The sequence below is a fragment of the Musca domestica genome, unplaced genomic scaffold (genome assembly GCF_030504385.1).
Source record: "Musca domestica strain aabys unplaced genomic scaffold, Musca_domestica.polishedcontigs.V.1.1 15, whole genome shotgun sequence".
NCBI lineage: Eukaryota > Metazoa > Arthropoda > Insecta > Diptera > Muscidae > Musca > Musca domestica.
The window spans coordinates 8,344,079-8,364,196 of record NW_026712207.1 but is presented as its reverse complement, the minus strand read 5'-3'; the positions used below and the strand labels follow the sequence as shown (position 1 = coordinate 8,364,196).

Below are 20,118 nucleotides of genomic sequence, written 5' to 3'. Positions count from 1 at the left end.
GAAATATATCAAATGCAGCTCAGAAATACCTTTGCTAAATTTTATCGAGATAGGTTCAGATTTGGGTATAGCTCCCACATATAACTACGTCCGATTTACTTTTTATCGTACATCAAACGTCTAATATTTGTCCAAATTGGATGAAATTTAGCACTTACGACCGAATTGAGTCTAGAAGCTAATTTGCCAAATTTGGTGAAGATCGGTTCAGATATAGCTATATCTCCCATATATATTGTTCATCCGATTTTTTGTCTTTGTTACCCGCAGCCGTAATATGCACTCCGTAACAACGATATTCAGGGAAATATATCAAATACAGCTCAGAAATATCTTTGCCAAATTTTATCGACATCGGTTCAGATTAGGATATAGCTCCCATATATATCTTTTTTGACCCATACCCGGTGAAGCGCTTGCTTGAGATGATCGACACTTTGGTATATTTTAGTGCCAACCTTGCTTTCCCAAGATACTTCAGACACAATAGTCCAACGAATAGGTATCCGGAGATTTTGGTGGCCATTGTGCCTGGAAATGAAGCGAGGAATCTCATTTTGTAACCATTCTTAGGTGGCGCGTGCTGAGTTTGATGGCGTGTGCTGAGTCCTGTTGGAATGTCCCAGATCTGCGGCCAAAATGTTTGTGTGCTCAAGACTTTAATACACCCTCCAGAATATTTTCGCGATAACATTCGGCAGTTATTCTGATGCCACGGTCGATTAATACAAGCGAAGATCGACCATCGGCTATTATAGCGGCCCACACAATTACCATGGCCGGCGCTTCAGTTCTGGTGGCCAACCGAAGATGTACATTTTCAGCTGACCTCTTTCGCAAGTAAACGCGATCATTTTGTTTGTTTACAAATTGCAGGACATCAAATGTTTTCTCATCGGAGACGAAGAAAACCAAATTCGGCAGTTCACCACTTTCGGCCAAGCGACTCTACTCTTTAGCTCTTTTGAGTCCATTTTCTTTCTGTTGCGGTGTAAGTTCTTGCAATTTCAAAATGCTAAATGTTGTAACTCTAATAATAAACACTGCACTTTCTAAACGACAAAAAATAAATAGCACTAGGACACTCAGGGGCAGCCAACCTGCCATCCAGCCGGCCATCCAATCAGCCTCAAACACCAAAAGGCAAGCATGAATGTCGAACCAGGCAATAGAACGCAAGTCGATTGGAAATGTTATTCCACAAAAGCCAATTTAAGCTATGCAAGAATGTATGCAAATTTTTACACACACACAGAGACACAGACATACATTCATGCAAATTGGAAGAGAGGGAAAAAATGAGAATTTTGCATATACTCTTGAGAGAGTTTGAAGAGAATGGGGATGGAGGAGAAAAAGTGTGTTCAGCACCCAGAGTTCAAAAACAACGAACATTAGCATTATTGTGGACATTGAAAATGGACGAAGATACTTTGTGAAATGAAAAGCTGATTTAAGGGCTATCAATGAATATACGAAACGATACTGATGAAAAAAAGCCAACCAATATGAGTTGAGTGAAAAATCAGTTCAGAAATACTATGATGAGAAAAGGTAACGTTATTGGGGCCTTGAAAAATATGTAAATAAATTATATATAACCAACATAGCAGATACACAATGACCAAATTATTTTTTATTTATTGACAATTGTACATTTATTTACAATTTCATGCAAATAATTGTTAATCCAAATTTGAACCTTTTGTGAGGAAGGTATCAAAAAGAGTGGACCGATAAATTTAATGTCGCATAATTCACATTAGATATCTTGGTTGAGGGAAATATTTAGATAAACCAAGTTTGAAAAGAATTTCAGACTTATTTTGCAAAGTTATGAGAGCTATAAATTTCGAAAATTTTGTCCCTATGTGAGGGAGTTACCAGAAGTGGTGGGCTGATATCTATCATCTTCGCAATTGAAGAGAATTGGATACTTATTTTGCATTTCATGAGCATTATTCAAAATTTTGACCCCTTTGTGGGGGAGGTACCAGAATTGATTAGGTATTCAAGGAATAAACCACCATCCACACTAAATCTTGTGTTGATGGAAATATTGGAATGTGTGGAATTTTTAAGATTATCGGACGGTTATTTCGCATTTTGAGAACAATTTGGTTATTCAAACATTTGAACCGTTTGTGGGGAGGTGCCAGAAGTAATAAGGTCGATATCTACCATCTTCACACCTGATCTTGTGTTGGTATAAATATTGAGATATGGCTAGATTGAAAAGAATCTGATGATTATTTCGCTTTTTATGAGCTTCATGGATATTCACAATTTTATGGGGGAGGTACCAGATGGAGTGGACCGATATATTCCATCTTCACACCAGACCTTGGTATAATAAAATATTGTAATGTGTGTAATTTGAAGATAATCGGGTTAGTTATAATTATTCCAAATTTCGACCTTTTGTGGGGGAGGTATTTTATGTAGTGAACCGATATTGTCCTGACCTAGCACTGATGCAAATATTAGAATATTCTTTCTCTTTCGGTACAGTAAATTATTTTCTTCGAAAATGTTGACATTTTATGGGGGACCAGAAGGAGTGGACCGATATTGCTCACTTCCGAACTCGACCGAAGTTTGACAATAATATTACGATCTAAGTTTGCCAATAATATTAAATGTTTTGGCTGTATCAAATGGTAAATACCCTCCCAAACCATATGGAAAAGGCGAAATAATTTATATTGCTCAGCTGAGGAATGTCTTTATTGGGCGCCATCTCTCTATTTGGAATTTTTCACAATTTTCCGTTTCAGGGACCGGTTAAGAAATAATTAAACAGAATAGCATCTGAAAAAGCCACGTGTGTTCTATAAGTAATTTTCCCTCCCATACTGAAGGCCTTCAATTGGGCGCCATTTTCACCAATGTAAATGCGAAACTTGAAAAGAAATCGAAGAATAATGTAGCTAAAATCATCAAAATACCGATTATCGGGAGGTGCCGTTATATGGGGGCTCTACGAAGGCGTGGACCTGCACAGACAATTTTCTGCCATAGACTGTAGTATCCATTGCGAACTTCAAATACCAAATTTGAAACAATACCGGTGAATAATGTCGCTAAAATTTTAAATATATATATATATACATTTAAGTAAAATTTTATTAACCTTCTTCATTTCGTTCGGAAGCTAGAGTGATTTCCACAGATGGATAGATAATATACCCTCCATACTAAGGTGGAGGGTATAAAAATCGTATATGCAAAGGCAATATGTAAATTTCCCCCTTATACAGAATGCCTCTAATTGGGCTCCATTTCCCCCTCTGTTTTTTGCACCCCATTAGAGATTGGGTACGGCGAAGTAATAAAGAAACAAAATCTCATATGCAATAAAAATGTACTTTACATAGGTCTATTTAGATACTCAGAAGAAAATCTTTTATTGGCCACCAATTTCTCCTCCGAATTTTTCATAATTTTTTTAAAGTAAAAATTAAGGAAAACGGCATATGAAAAGCCCATATGTGTTTGCTTCTATTGGGCGCCATTTTCGCCTATGAATTTTTATTATTTTCTGTTCAAGGGACCGGTAAATTTAAAGTAATAAAAAATCTTATATGAAAAGGCAATATGCCAATTTCCCTCCTATACAAAATGCCTTTAATTGGGCGCCATTTTCACCTCTGCTCTTTGGCCTGCTTTACCCACAAAAGACCGGATACGGTGAAGTAAAAAAAAACAAAATTTCATGTACTATACATAGGTCTATTTACCTTCTCTGAAAAAGAAATTATATTGGGCGCCATTTTCTCCTTCTAATATTTCTCTATTTACCGTACCTTCTCTGTAGGCGAACTTTAATTGGGCGCCATTTTTTCAATTCAATTTTGGACCTCAATTAAAGATATGATGATATCATAATCCCACGTTTCAATTTCCCTCCCATAAAGAAGGCCTCTATTTGGGCGCCAATATCACCTCTGTCTTTTGCACTACTTTTACAAAAGACCGGGTACGGCGAAGTAATGAAGGAACAAAATCACAAATGCAAAATATCGAAGACAAACGCAAAAAAAAATTGACAAAATGCCGGGAGAAGCAGCAGCTAATGTGGAAATGAGGAGACAAAAAATCGCACATAGCTCGGACAAAAGCACGGCGAAAGAAAGACCAAAGAAAAGGCCTAAGAATAAGAAGCAAAATCCACTTTTCGCATGTGTGGACAAAAAAATAAAAGAACGTTTGATTGTGGAATGGACACACACGGCGGCACAAATTGATTGGCAAAATAGTCAACGTTTAGTTACTCATGCCTGCGGTAGAGAACGGTCCATTTTTGTTAACGTTAAAATTCAAAACGAGAAACAAGAAAAGGAAAATTTTCAAAAATATCATCCAAAAATCGCTCATACAGTTCCGTCAGCTTCGTTATAGTATTTAGAGACAATAATTGTTTCAGTTTTGAAAAAAAAAAAACACAATTTTGGCGTTATGCCATTATTAGCCATAATTTGAATACGAAAAAAATAATGAAATAATCGTCATCATCATTATTGGGATGCTAATGATGATGATTATGATGACACTTGTGAAGCAGATAATGAAAATGTTTTAGAAAGAGGTTCAAGTACCCCCACCCCAACCAATAATCAATGGCAAACACAAAGCTGGGACTCATTGGCGTGGCGTATTTGATATTGTGTGAAAATTTGGAAAACTATGCAGCAGCCGCCCTGAGCATCAGCTCTTCTTAACAACAATTAATAGCCGTTGGGGGTTGTGGTTAGTTCGAGTAGTCGGCCAGTCAGTCACCTGCTACTTTTCACAACGATCACATCACATATTTTTTTTCCTAACGAGACGAATTTTGAGTTTGATTTTTTTTCCAATATATTTTTTTTAATTTCAAATCATTTTAGAAAACAAAAAATTCTGAGCTATAGAGTATGTGTGAGTGAATGTGAGTGAATTTGCTTAAAATCGAAAAGTTTTTTTTATTAGTGTTTTTTGTTGTTGCATTGTTTTTTTTTTTTTGAGGTTCTCCAAGTTATGAGAATTTATTTTCGTATTTTGTTAAATGACGGTTGTTGGTTTTGTTGTTGTTGTCTATTATTGGTATGACTTAACGTTTGTGTTATCGTGATGATAACAACGACAACAACAATAGCAAAAACAATAACAACAACATCTCCAACTAAAATGATCGTCAACAAAAAGCTTCAATTGTTCGCGCTGAACTTCAACAGCAAATAGATTCTAACTGGCATCCACCAGCCCCATAACAAACCATTAGTCCGGCAGTTAGTGAGTGTTGAGTGTACTCTCGCAACGGGTAACGGGAGTTTGCAAAAAAAAAAAAAAAAAAAAAAAATAAAATAAAATAAAAATAATTTTAATTTTTTTTAAATTAATATTCTTAACAAAAAATATATTTTTGTGCATTAAAAGTGAACATTTTCGCCATTGTGTATAATATATATGAAAATTAAATCATCAAATTTATAAATAACCAAGGAAAACAGAAAATGAAAACGGAAAAATAAAATTCAAAAAAAAAAAAAAGCGAAAATTTTCTGCAACACGGACATCAGCAATGACCACGTATAAATACATATATAAATACAACTATAAAAATATATAAATAAAAAAAAACATATCAACTTCTCACACAGCAGCCGTTTTTCCACATAACATCCATACACATATATATATAACATTAACATATCTAAAAGTCTGAGCAGGAAATCTACATTTCAGTCACCAAAAAAAAATTGTCATCTTCCACAAAAAGTAAAAACCAAAAACAACAAACGACAACGAAAATAAATAGCGACACATTCTACAAAACAAAAAAAAAAAAATAAATAAAATTAAATCCAAGGCGTTTTTCAACTCTTCTCTTTTTGCCCTGCCAACAAATGTGCGTTTCTGGGCCTCCCGCCAGGCAGCAAAAGTGCAAAAACAAACAGAAATACTTAAAGTAAATATTCTCTAAATGTAATGAGAATTATATGCTTGCGTGGTTCATCATCCATGACCATAATGTTAAAGTAAATATTTATTGTAAAGAAAAGCCAACAACAACGAAGAAATAATCACACAATTGCCTATTTCAATAATTTTGTTACCGTGTATTGTGTACGAAAGAAAACAATAACAACAACAGCAACATCATGGAACGAGATCAAACACCTGTTAGAGCCAAAAGCCAGGAGAAGGAAACACACACTACTGAAGGTATGTAACTTTTAATTTAACACCCATCTAAACCACCCCCACACAACACACACTATGGCATTGATAATCATCATACGTTAGTTTTATGTAAGAGCTATTACTCTCCAACTCTCACTGTTTTCCACTCTTACTGTTTCTATTTACATAGTAAAACAAACACACACATTTATTTTGGAGAAAATTAAGGGAGAGCGTAATCAAATGACCAGTGGCGAGTGAGAGACACACTGAGTGTGAAAGGTTTCAGATCAAGAATACAATGTTAAAAGGGCTTTTACAGAACAAGGGACTACATGGGAAATAAAGAAATCAAATGTATTCTCGTGATTATTGTTTCTATTTACATAAGAAAACAAAAACAAACACATTTATTTTGGAGAAAATTAAAGGAGAGTGTAATCAAATGACCAGTAGCAAGTTAATAGAAGGAGGGAGAGAGAAACACACAGAGTGTGAAAGGGTGAGATCAAGAATACAATGTTATAAAGGGCTTTTATAAAACAAGGACTACATGAGAAATAAAGAAATCAAATGTATTTTCTTGGTTATTTTTCTATTTAACAAAACAAACAAAAATTTATTTTGGAGAAATTTAAAGGAGAGTGTCATCAAATGACCAGTGGCGAGTTGAATGAAGGGGAGAGAGAGACACACTGAGTGTGAAAGGGAGAGTGCAAAAATACAATGGTAAAAGGGCTTTAAAAAACCAGGGACTACATGGGAAATAAATTTCAATGTATTCTCCTGATTATATTTCTATTTATTTTTGAGAAAATTAAAGGAGAGTGTTAGCAAATGGCCAGAGGCGAGTTACAATGAGAGTGTGAAAGAGTGAGAGTAAGAATACAATGTTAAAAGGGCTTTAAAGAAACAAGGGACTATATGGACAAGAAGAAATAAATTAATTTCCTTTAAATTAAATGAATGATTTGGCATTGAAATTTAATATTCAAACAGGATTTATAACGATTGGATTAGACCTTTTAAATATTCACCATGAGGGGCCTTCATCGAAATATATAAAAATATAAATAAATATGAATAAAAACGAGTGATTTTTTGTTTGGCGCTTTGAGGCCAAATAATTCTTCTGCCTCCAACTAGGCAGAAGTAACGAATAAACCGAAAAAAAGAGTGATTAACTATCATAATAACAGTCGGAAGAAACCGCTGAAGATACAATCTAGAAATTTAACATGTGGATAGGGAAAGTAAAGAGCTACAGAATCATTATAACGACGATTAACCCAAGAATACATTTTGAAATAATATCGAGGTGTCCTTGATTTTCCATGTAAAAAATACAAAAAATTTCTTAAAAAAAGGTAAAATAATATCAGTAGGTTTTGCCGACAAATGTATACCCCGTGCCTTGAGTTATGATTATTCAAACTTTTTACTCTTAATGGGGAAGGTTCCGAAGCAGATGACCAATATTCACCAATTCGTATATGACATAAGATTGATATAAATATTACAACGTGCCAGATTTAGACTATATCGACCTCCTACTATTTTATGTGAGATATGTGAAATTTTTTGGAAAATGTGGAAATATGCGCGAGGTAACGGTTATGGCGGACCGAAGTATTCCATTTTCATATTCCATATAATACAGATAAAAATATTGGTATGAAGGAAATTTGAAGTAAATCGAACATTTATATCCAATTTTACGCAAAATCATAAATTCCGATGAATTACATATTCATATCAGACTTCTGGTTAAGAGAAATATTTAGACATAGCAAGTTGTATAGAATAGCCGACTTTTTTCGCAAGTTATGATAGATACAATTATTGAAAATTGTGACTCTTTGTGGGTTAGGTACCAGAAGGGGTTCGCAGATATCTATCATCTTCACAACAGATCCTGCATTAGCAAAAATATTTGCATGTGTGAAATTTGAAGAGAGTTGAATGCTTATTTCGCTTTCTTGGAGCAAGCCAACATTTTCGTATAGGCCCCATATAACGATATCTCCCGATATTCGGTATTTTAATGATTCTAGAGACATTATGAAACATAATGATTCATGAGACCGGAATTGGCTCGAATTTCGTATTTGAAGTGGGCAATGGGTAGTACAGCCTATGACAAAAAATTGCGTATGCAAATCCACATTTTCGTATAGGCCCCATATAACGATACCTCCCGATATTCGGTATTTTAATGATTCTAGAGACATTGTAGACTGGAATTGTTTGAAATTGTGTATTTAAAGTTCGTGATGGATACTACAGCCTATGACAAAAAATTGCGTGTACAGGTCCACGTTTTCGGATAGTCCGCATATAACGATGCCTCCCAATATTCGGTATTTCGGTATATTATTTATCGGAATCGTTTCAAATTTCGTATTTGAAGTTCGGTATCAGTACTAGAGCCCATGATAAAAAATAATATGCAGGACCAAGTTTTTGTATAGCCCCCATATAACGATACCTCCCAATATTCAGTATTTTGCGGCATTATTCACGGGAACTGTTTTAAATTTGATGAATTTAGCGACATTATTCACCGGAATTGTTTCAAATTCCGTATTTGAAGTTCGGTACTACAATCTATGACAAAAAATTACTTATGGAGGACAACATCTTCGTATCGCACCCGTCTGTCTGCCTGGCCGACTGGTGCGTACGATAACTCTTTAAGCGAGTCTGCGATTTGATCCAAACTTGGTGCATCGTAATATTATTATCAAACTTAGATCGAATTTTCGAAGAAAATTGTCGAAGAAAATAATTTACTGCACAGAAACAGAAAGAATAATCCGATTTTCTTCCAACTTCGCAAACTCTAATATTTGCATCAGTGTAGGTCAGGTGCGAAAATGGACAAGATCGGGTCAAAATTTTAAATAATTATAGCTTCTATAACATGTGATGTAAGTGTCCGATTTTTTTTTTCGAAATTTTGAATATTCATGAAGCTCATAAGATACAAAATTAACACCCGATTCCCTTCAGACTTGGTGCATCGCAATATTTCCATCAACACAAGATCTGTTATAAAGATGGTAGAGATCGGACCATTTCTTCTGGTACCTCCCCCACAAAGGGTCAAAGTTTCGAATAACCAAAATGATCATAAAATTCGAAATAAGCACCCGGTTCTCTTCAAATTACACACATCACAATATTTTTATTTACCCAATATGTGGTGTGAAGATGGAATATATCGGTCCACTCATTCTGGTACCTACCCAACAAAGGTTAAAATTTTGAATATTCATGAAGCTCATAAAACGCGTAATTAACGTCCGATTCCCTTCAGACTTGGCACATCTCAATATTTCCATCAAAACAAGATATATTATAAAGTTGGTAGAGATCGGACCAATCCTTCTGTTACCTCCCACACAAAGGGTCAAAGTTTTGAATAATCAAAATTATCATAAAATCCGAAGCACCCGGTTCTCTTCAAATTACACACATTACATTATTTTTATTAATGCAAGGTCTGGTGTGAAGATGGAATATATCGGTCCACTCCTTCTGGTACCTCCCCCACAAAGGGTCAAAATTTGGAACATTCATGAAGCCCATAAAACTCGAAATTAACAGCCGATGACATTCAAAGTTTTGACTAACCAAAACGATCATAAAATCCGAAATAAGCTTCAGGTTCTCTTCAAATTACACACATCACAAAATTTCCACTAACCTGGTCTGGTGTGAAGATTAAGTATATCGGTCCTCTCCTTCTGGTACATCCCCTACTAAGGGTCAAAATTTAGTGTGAGTGAGAATTTTGAGCGAAATAAGCATCCAACTGTCTTCAAACTTCGCACATCCAAATATTTTTGCTAGCGCAAACCTCCCCCATACAGGGTCAACAGTTAGAATAATCGTAACTCAAGGCTAGGGGGTATACATCTGCCGGAAAAACTGACTGATACTATTTTACTTGTTTTTACTAAAAATGTATTCATGGTAATAAACCTTGAAGTATCTTTCTTTTTTATGGGGGTCAATTATTGTGAGATTAAGGAAAATTGTAGCTGGTTTTAGATATTCAGACTTTTGACACTGCCTCAATCATGAAAAGGCCTCACAGGACAGTTAGGTTCTTATTCATACCAAAATTAGCTGAGATATGTCAAATGTAGCAGGGATACTAACCTAATTATCCTTTGAGGGAGTTTCGGTATTCTCTTGGAGTAAAAATTCCGCCCAGAATTGAAGGCAAGGGATTTTTTTCCAACAAAAATATGAACTGAATGCTTCAAAAGGATTACGTCAAAATATATGTGTTTATTCCATTTACATTTACTTACGAATATAAGTCCTCCCTAAGGACCTCTTTAAGAAAATAAGATCTGTACAAATATCTGTACACAGATCTTATTTTCTTAAAGAGGTCCTTCGAAAGGATTAATATTCGTTAGCAAATGTAAATTTTGCATAAAATTTGGCATACTTGATTAAAGCTATAATTTTTTCTTTAATAGTTAAGTTGAGACTCGAAGTGAAATACATACTTACTCTGTTCCAGAACCTGCAAGAATCTCTTAATTTTGCAATTTTTTTTTGAAATCATAAACGGAAAATTAATTTTCGCAGAAAAATTGTTCTTTCAGTTCTAGAACAGTCCAATAGGTGTTCCCTCATGGTGAAAGTTGATGTCAGATGCAATCAAAATAAAAATTCAATTCCATTTTCAATAATTAATAATTTCAATAAATCTTATATAAACCCTGAAGTGGTAACGTCAATGAATGCAAGTCCCCAATAGATCTCAATTGATAACTGCACTATCACCCTGAAAATAAATCATAGAAAAATTCCTCCTCGCCACCTGGTATTTACGTAAGTATGACGTCGTCGCTCCTCCCAAAAATAGAAGAAAGAAAGTTCGAAGAACAAAAACAAATTCTGCAATAAAGTTTGAGTCTACGTGCCTCCCCGAGAGTAGACAAAGCAACAATAAAGTATTTAATCTTATCGCGCTGTCATTAGCTCTGCGGCTCGACAACTGCGGTTAATGATTGAAATGTTTCCAAAACACAAAAAAAATAGAGAACATCAAAGGTGAAAATGAAATCGATTTGCACAAAAAAATTGTTACACGTGAATGTCATGTCATTATCTGGAAACTAAATATAGGCATGAAAGGTATTTGCGGAATTTCATCAGGAATTTGATTTGCGAAACTCCTCCATTGGTGATTAGGGAGTGGGTATAGATTTCAGAATAAGTTGGTGACGAAAAATGGGGGGGAACTTCAAAAGGGGTTAACATAAATAAAAAAACCACAAAAAGACCTCCCTCCAAATGTCTTCTATTCCATAGACTCTATTTGAAGTCATACAATTCTATTGGATCCAATATAAAAGCCTTGAATTCCACAGAAGCTCTTATGGAATAGAGTGCCTTCTATTCCATAAGAAACCTTACGAGACCCCTGTTCTATAAAAGTCATTTATAAAGGTATCCTATGCAATTGAGGCTTTTAGAAGGTCGTCTGTTCCATTGAAGACAATATAAGAGTCTTATGGTATTTTTGAAGGCCTTCTAAGCAGAAAAGCTCTATATGAGGACTTTATGTTTTAGAGACACCCTTTTCCTTATCAGAAGCTCTTGTTTTATAGAAGTTCTTACGAAATCCTTTAGATTTGTAATAGCAAAAAAAGAGGACCTTCCAAAGACCTTCACATAGATAGAATGCATAGAAGTCATCGTGAAGGTCTTTTGTGCAACAATAGCACCTTCCATAGAAGTCCTATTTTACAGAAGTAACATAAAGGCATTCTTTGTCATATAAAACCATACAAACGTCACCTGTTCTATGAAAGCTATATGGAGACCTTCCATGTTGAAGGAACCCGTATGGAGGCCTTCTGTCTCATAGATTCTCAAATGAAGACCACCTATTACATAAATACCTTCAGGAATTCTTTTCTTGCTCAGAAGTCCCTACATGGGCCTCATGTTCCACAGAAACCCGTGGCTATGTCTTCTGTTCCATGGATACCCTTATAAATCCCTTCTATTGCACAGAAGTACTTATGAAGGCCCCATGTTCCACAGAAGCTTATGCGTATGTCTTCCGTTCCATAGATACCCTTATGAGGACTCTCTATTGCATGGAAGTCCTTATGAAGGCTTCTTGTTACACATAGATCCTTACGAAATTTTCCTGTTTTAATGAAGACCTTCTGTTTCGTCAATACCATTAGGAATCCTTCTATTCCGCAAAAGTTCTTATGAAGCCTCATGTTCCATAGAAGCCCATGAATATGCCTTCTGTTCCATAGATACCCTATTTGAACCTCTTCTATTGAATGGAAGTCCTAATGAAGGCCTCCTGTTACACATAGGTCCTTACGGAAATCTCCTATTCCAATGAAGATCTCCTGTTCCATAAATATCCTAAGAAAACCTTCTATTGCACAAAAGTCTTTATAATAGTCTCATGTTCCACAGAAGCCCTTGAATATGCCTGTTCCTGTTTCATAGTAAGCAAGTTCTATAGTATGGAAGTCCTTATGAAAGCCTCCTGTTCCTTAGATGCCCTTAATTAAACCTCCCGTTTCATAGAAACTCTTATAAGAGTCTTCCATTTCAGATAAGATTTTTATGATGTCCATCTGTTTCACAGAAGCAGTTCTTATGCAGTCCTTCTATCTAAAGAGGCCCTAATGGCGGCCTTTTGCTTCATAGAAGACTTTATTATTCCCTGAAAGGACTTATTTCCTTTCCACAATCTACCGTTCCATACAAGTTGATATGAAAACCGCCTATTTTCCGAAAGCCCTTATGAAGTCCTTCTATCCAAAATACACCTAACGAAGGCCTCTTGGTTCATAGAATCCCTTTCTCCAGTATTTTCGCTTTTGATGTAGTTCTGTTCCCGACTTATTTTTCATAGATCTCTTCTTTTCCATAGAAGACTTTCTGAAGGCCTGCTTTTTCATATAAGCCCTTATCAAGACTGTCTGGTTCCTATAAGCCCTTCTAATGACCTTTTGTTTCTACGAAGCCAATTTGTCCCATAGAAAGCCTACTATTTGCGAAAGCTCTTCAAAAGGCCTTTTATTCCGCAGAAAACCTTATTAAGGACTCTTGTACCATAGGTGCCCTCCATAAAGGCTCTCTATTTCGCAGAAGACTTTTATAAAGGCCTTATATAGGAGACACTCAAGAAGGCATTTCTTTCTTTTTATGCCCTTCAAGGAAATTATTTAAAAAGGTCTTCCCTTCCCTTCAAAAGATGACTTTCTGGAAGGATTTGTGTTTCAAAGAAAGCCGTTATGAAGCCCTTCAAAAGAAGCCCTTTATGAGGGTCTTCCATAGGACTCTTTACGAAGTCCTTCTATAGAGGCCACTATATGAAGGGATTTTATACTAAAAAAAGCCACTTAGAAGCGATTATAAACAAAACAAGCCATTTTTAAAATCCTTTCGGATCTTAATTAAAGTCTTCAATTTCGAAAAAAATTAGGTCCCTTAAAAAATCGCTTTGTGAAGGCTTTCTGTTCCACATAAGTTTTTTAAGTGAGTTTATAAGCCCTTTTTTGAAGGCCTTCCAAAGAAACCCTTAACGAAGTCCTTAATCTAGATCTTCTATTCCACAAAATCACTATCTGAAGGCCTTCCTTGGATGCCTCTCAGGAAGGCCTACTGTAGAACCCATTTTCAAAGGCCTTCTTGAAAATAAACCCTTTATAAAAGCCTTCCATGGAATCCCCTTATGAAGGGTTTTCCCTTTCTGAAGGTCGTCTACTTTAAAGAAGCCCCCTGTGAAGGTTTTCTAGCCTTTTATGAAGCCTTCATATTCCACAGAACCATTTTTAAGGTTCTCACTCGAATCCCTTTATAGAGGTCCTTCATAAAAACCTTTAAGAAGGCTTTCTACTTAAAAAAGGCCCTTCACAAAGGCCTTCTATAGAAGATGTTTTCCAAAGTCTTCTATAGAGGGTGTATTCAAAGGCCTTATAATCCATTGAAGCATTTTCAGAAGTCGCTCAAAAGAAGTCCTCCAGGAAGGTCTTTTATTTCTCAGAAGCCCCTTACGGAATTTCTATTCCACAGAAGTTCTAATGAAGATCTTCTCTCCCTCTCTTTGTCTCTCTTAGGCTTTCCATTTCATAGAAGATCTTTATAAGGTCCTTCTACCATAAAAAAACCTTTACAACTCCTTCTTCCATACCCGTAGCACCTTTTTTTGGCCAGCCACTATTCTGAGTCCCAATAACCCCTATCATCAATAGAAATCTGTTCACCATCAATCTCATCATGACACGCACACCCACATGTAAATACATAAGTTATTATATTAGAAAAAGTAATAATATTTCTTCTTTTTCCCCTAAAATTTATTTCCCTTCCCTCTACCCTTCGGCACTTTTTACAGGAATGGGGCTTGTGACGCCTTCATATCACACGGCCACATCGTTGACGAGATTTCTAATTTGCATGGCTCCAGTAATGGGTAACGTTCTCTAGTTTTCCAATTATTTGCGCGCCACACACGTCGTTCTATGTCTCGTGTCTATGGCCATTGCTTCGGAGTGCCATTCACTTGACTTCCTTTGCTCGAGATTCATTTAAATCTGTTGAACGTACTCGTAGTTGAGATGTCTTGCTTGTGGTCGTAATCATTGGAACATCTCTCCATAGAAGACTGGGGGGGCATCTATGAATGCCTCTTGTCTGTCTGTCTGTCCGTCTGCCTGTTTGTGGCCACATTTCTTCATCTAGTGTTGTAGTTGTTGGCAATTTGAAAATGCTCGTCGTTGTTGTTGTTCTTTTAATCGCCGTTGTTTTGCGTTCCATTAAATCTCATTGAATCAAATGAATCAATCAATCCTTTTGTGCGTTGGTTGCCATTTGGCGTTCGTCTGTCTCTGCGTTACACATTCGCCGTAATTGTTCGCCTCTCATTGTTGTAGTTTGGATCATCATCGGCTATGCCAAAACAGCTTCATTAGTCAATTTTCTTTATTTATTCTGTGTGTCCACATTCATCCGTTGTCTTCTCAATTAGAATGAATTGTCGCATACTTCACAATTTGTATGGAGTGACCCATATTCTCGATGAAATATGTTGAGTATGATCATAAATGCATTATACAGCGGAACCTGGTTATGAGGGATATTTTGGAATTAAAAAAAATGATTAATGCTTTTATTCCTTTATAAAAATGTGGATTAGCAAAATCACATATTTGTAGATGAGTAGCTATAATAACTTTGTCCCTCTTAACCACGTTCCACTGTAAATTATTATTGAATTCACCGTGATGTCATCATCAAATTTTCATGTAATTTCATTTGGCCATCACCATCCGAAATGGGTGAATTATTTTTCATTGTATTCTCATTTTTGTGTGTGCAGAATATTTTTAGAAGTGAGAAGACCACCTTTTCATTTGATGTCACATTCATTAAAAGTATTCATCGTTGTTTCATTTTTTTCCGAATCATAAATTTATATTTAGTTTTAAGGTATTTAGTGATTTTAAATTTCGTATAGCTCATAATGTTTTGAAAAACATTTAAATATCTCTAATTTAAGACACATCATTTGTATTTATCCGAAGTAAGTATGACTAATAATTACACTAAATATTCTAAATAAATCTCAGAATGAAGCATATATCTAAGTTTAATAGTTTTAAAGAAAATTAAATTTAAATCTAACACATTTCCAATGTGTGTCAAAATTTTCCTTAATACTTCATTTTGGAAGGATGATGTCAAAGAAAAAAATGTTCTCTATCAAATTTAACCATAAGTCACCCATGAAAATAAAATTCTATCTCGACTATATGACGAGAAAAAATCTGCATCAATATTTCCCTCGGTTTTTTTTTGAATTGATGCATAAAAGTAAGAAAATATTTTATTTTAGGCAAAATATGTCAATAGAGTAAATATTGTACACAAAATGTCACTATAAATTTCAGAATTAACAATATATTTAGCTACAATTGTTTAAAAAAAAATACATTTTAAATTCGAATATTGCTAGTGAAAATTGTGTGTTTACCTTTTTTACTACTTTTTTTAAAGCGTTTCCAATATATGTCCAAATCTCCCTTAATACTTAATTCTGCAATGATGACGTCAAAGGCAAAAATATTCTTTTTCAAATTTCACTATAAGTCCCCAAAGAAAAGAAATCTCTGTCTTCACTATATGTTATATAAATTCTTACATCAATGTTATCAAAAAGAGCAAAAATATTTCTTTTGTTTTAAATCGATTCTTCTTAGGTCTTTTTCCAAAATAATGCATAAAATTAAAAAATATGCGTTTTAGGTAGAAAGTGTCAAAAGAAGAAATATTCTACACAAAATTTCACTATAAATCTCAGAATAAACTATATATCTAGCTATGATAGTTTTAAAAAAATTACATTGAAAATTAATATAATATTTAAAAGGAAAAATTTACACGCTTCCAATCTAAACCAAAAACTCCCTTAACACTTAATTTTAGAAGAATTATGTTAAAAACAAAAATATTCTTTTTCAAATTTCACTATAAGTCCTCAAAGAAACGAAATCTCTATCTCCACTATATGTCAAGAAAATATCTCCAACATTTTCCAAAAAGAAAAAAAAAACACAAATATATTCCCTTTTCTTTACGGAGTTTTCTCTTTATTTTTTTTTTCCATTTGATTTATGAAAGTTACATAAAATGTCATTTTAGACAGAAATTGTCAAAAGAACAAATTTTCTACACAAAATTTCACTATAAATTTCAGAATGAACCATAAATCTAGGTTTAACAGTTTTTAAGAAAACTGCATTCTAAATTTATGTATCGCAAGTGAAAATTATGTGTTTATGTATTTTACTGCTATTTTAAGACGTTTTCATTTTAAGCCAAAATCACCCTAAAAATTTAAGTTTTTGGGAAAAGTATCAAAGGAAGAAATATTCTAGACCATATTTCACTATGAATCTCTGAACAAAAGAAATGTGTATACCTAATATGTACCATAAAAAATAACATCAATTTTGCTATATAACCTTAACTTTAGTTTAGTAAAACTCTTCAATTTTTTTGAATTTTCTTTTTTCCAGAAGTAGGTATTTTTACCCTGCTTCCGGGAAACTATTTTTGTCTTGGGGGAGGGACCCGGGACCCAGATTTTTGATCCGAAAGTCTTTGTTCGAGACTCGGACTAGGTCCGGTATCCACTTGCCCAATATAATATAGGTATCGTTTGAAAGCTTGAGAAATACAGGGTAAGATAAAAAACTTCAACAAATCAAACGCCATAATTTTTGCATTTTTCTTTTTAAATTTTATTTTCATCAAACTTTAGAATAAATTTAGATTTGTTCGAATTGGTCACCTTTTTCACGAATTATGGCCTTCAAACGGTCAATGAAACCGTCACATGCTGCCCGAATGTTGTTCTGCGGTATTTTGGCCCATTCGCGACGAAGCGCTTGCTTGAGGTGATCGACACTTTGGTATTTTTTAGTGCCAACCTTGCCTTCCAAAATACTCCAGACACAATAGTCCAACGAATTGGTATCCGGAGATTGTGGTGGTCATTGTGCGCTGGAAATGAAGCGAGGAACCTCATTTTGTAAACATTCTTGGATGGCGCGTGCTGAGTCCTGTTGGAATGTCCAAGGTCTGCGGCCAAAATGTTTGCGTGCCCAAGGCATTAATGCACCCTCCAGGATATTTTCGCAATAATATTCGGCATTTATTCTGATGCCACGATCGATTAATACGAGCGGAGAGCGACCATCGACTGTTATGGCGGCCCACACCATCACCATGGCCGGCGCTTGAGTTCTAGTGGCCAACCGAAGGTGCACATTTTCAACTGACCTCTTTGGCAAGTAAACACCATCATTTTGTTTGTTTACAAACTGCTGGACAATGAATGTTTTCTCATCAGAGACGGAGAAAATCAAATTCGGCAGTTCGCCAACTTTCGGCCAAGCCAAACTACTCTTTAGCTCTTTTTAGTCTATTTGCTTTCTGTTGCGGTGTAAGTTCTGGCAATTTTTGGAATATCAAAATGAGCTCGGGGTAAGCTCATTTTTCAATATTTGCCGAAAGGAATATTGCGATATGTTCAGCTCACAACCAGTTTTCGGCCAGTGCGACGCGGGTTTCGATCAAGTCGCTTTGTTTACTTTTCGAATCATTTCTGCTGATGTTGCTGTTTAGTTCGGCCCACTTCCTTGACGCCGGGCTACGCTACCAGAATCACGGTAACGTGCGATAGTACGAGACACAAACGATTTATTCACAATTAAATGCTGATGCTGGAGTGCCCTAACGATAGCCACTTGTGGTTTTCTAGCCAAATATAAAAAAATCACACTATCACGCTTGAATCCCATCACGAATAACGTTTTTTTCTGGAAAATTCTCACCAAAATGCTTCTGTACGCTTGTAAACAATAACATGAGCTGTCACTGGAATAATTTTAACAGCTGCCGGATATGAAATGATAGCAGTCTGAAGTTGATTACAATTTTTTCATCTCACCCTGTATCTATAAGAGACCTTCAGACGGTCTTCTCATCCTATTAAACCTCTTAAAGGTTTTCTAAATTCTTAAAGAAAATTCACAGAAAATCAGTCAGATTTCTTCTTAAAAGGCTTTTTTACCTTTTTAATATGGATAGATCTCTAGAAACTGTTTTGTCTCATTTTGAAGTTTAAGAAGTTCGACATCTTTACAAAAGTTCCAATATTCATAAAATTCATCCAGAATTCGGAAAATGTCCAATGCCTCAAATTTATTTCCACTACAAATCTTATTTCAAAATTTTAACTTTGTAATTTTCGGCTTTCCAACAAACCGAGACTCATACTTTGAACTCTAATTTAGTTTGGACTTTAAAACGCAACATGGAATTATGTTGAACTCAAACCCACTGGGCATGAATTCGCAACAATTCTTGCAAGTTGATGTATTTATGCCGGCTCTCTGTTGTTGTTATTCCATGCCAATTGATGTTGGATGGTTGTTCTACTACTCTTTGAAACCAAGCTGGGCATTAGTGTGAATTCACAACAAAAGTCAAAGTTTGGCGGGATCAAATAAATTAATGGCCATTATAATTATAATTGTTGATAGAAAAAATAAACAAAAAAAAAAAAAAAAAATAATAATAATCAACAAATAAAAACGAGGTCTACTTTAAACTGGCACCACCAACAACAGCAACAACAAAAAGAAAACATGTTTACCAATTTCTTGCTCTCTCCCTCTCTCTCACACTTACTCACTCATTTTTTTGGTTAAATACTAACTAGAGAAAAAAGACAATAGCAACAACAATAACACCACCTCGACCATTGGATATTTTTAAAAAATTTGTGTGCCACTTTTGTTAATTCACACTTTGATTTCTTCAAAAACGTCAGTTGCGGCCGGCGTTGCTTTCGTTGCCAACAAATGAATCTTTTTCCAAAAAAAAAAAATAATAAAACGCTGCTGTTCTCATTAGAGCGTTATGGCTAAAAGCTTCAATTAGAACAATGTTATGATTTTGTTGTTGGCGGTGGTGGTGTTTTACTCCTCTTTTTCGTATTCTTTGGCATTTACTTGCCAGTGACTAATGACGAGTATCAATAGTGAAATAGATTTGAATTTTGAAAATAAATTCGAACTTCTAAATATGAATTAATTGAAATCATGTTGCATTCGTTGGCGAGATATAATTTTAAGTAACAGGTTTTTTGCATAATTAGCAAAAGTGGATTTAACACCTTTGAAAAACGAAATCTTTTTTTGAGCGATCAATAAAAAATTGGCATGTGATGAAAAGATCGTTGAAGATCTATGGATAGTCTTCTATTAATAGAAAACCTTCAAGGGCTTCCAAACTTACAATCCATAATTTTTTTTAAAGGATTTTCGTCTAGAATTGAATTTTTAAAAATATTCTTTCCAGGGAATTTTGATTTATAAAAAT

At 34.9% G+C, this 20,118-nt stretch overlaps 1 protein-coding gene across 2 annotated transcripts in view; it reads left to right on the top strand.

Annotated features, from left to right (window-relative positions):
- The first annotated feature begins 5,406 nt into the window (after positions 1-5,406).
- LOC101889345 (titin) overlaps positions 5,407-20,118 on the top strand; it is a 77,453-nt gene continuing 62,741 nt past the window's right edge. Inside the window, exons 1-2 of one of the 2 annotated variants that reach the window (XM_005179210.4) lie at positions 5,407-6,204; positions 14,564-14,641. In XM_005179210.4, coding sequence (XP_005179267.1) covers positions 6,141-6,204; positions 14,564-14,641 — 142 coding nt within the window. In that variant the 5' untranslated portion in view covers positions 5,407-6,140. The remainder of the gene's footprint in view (positions 6,205-14,563; positions 14,642-20,118) is intronic. The other variant, XM_020035295.2, reaches the window with a different exon arrangement.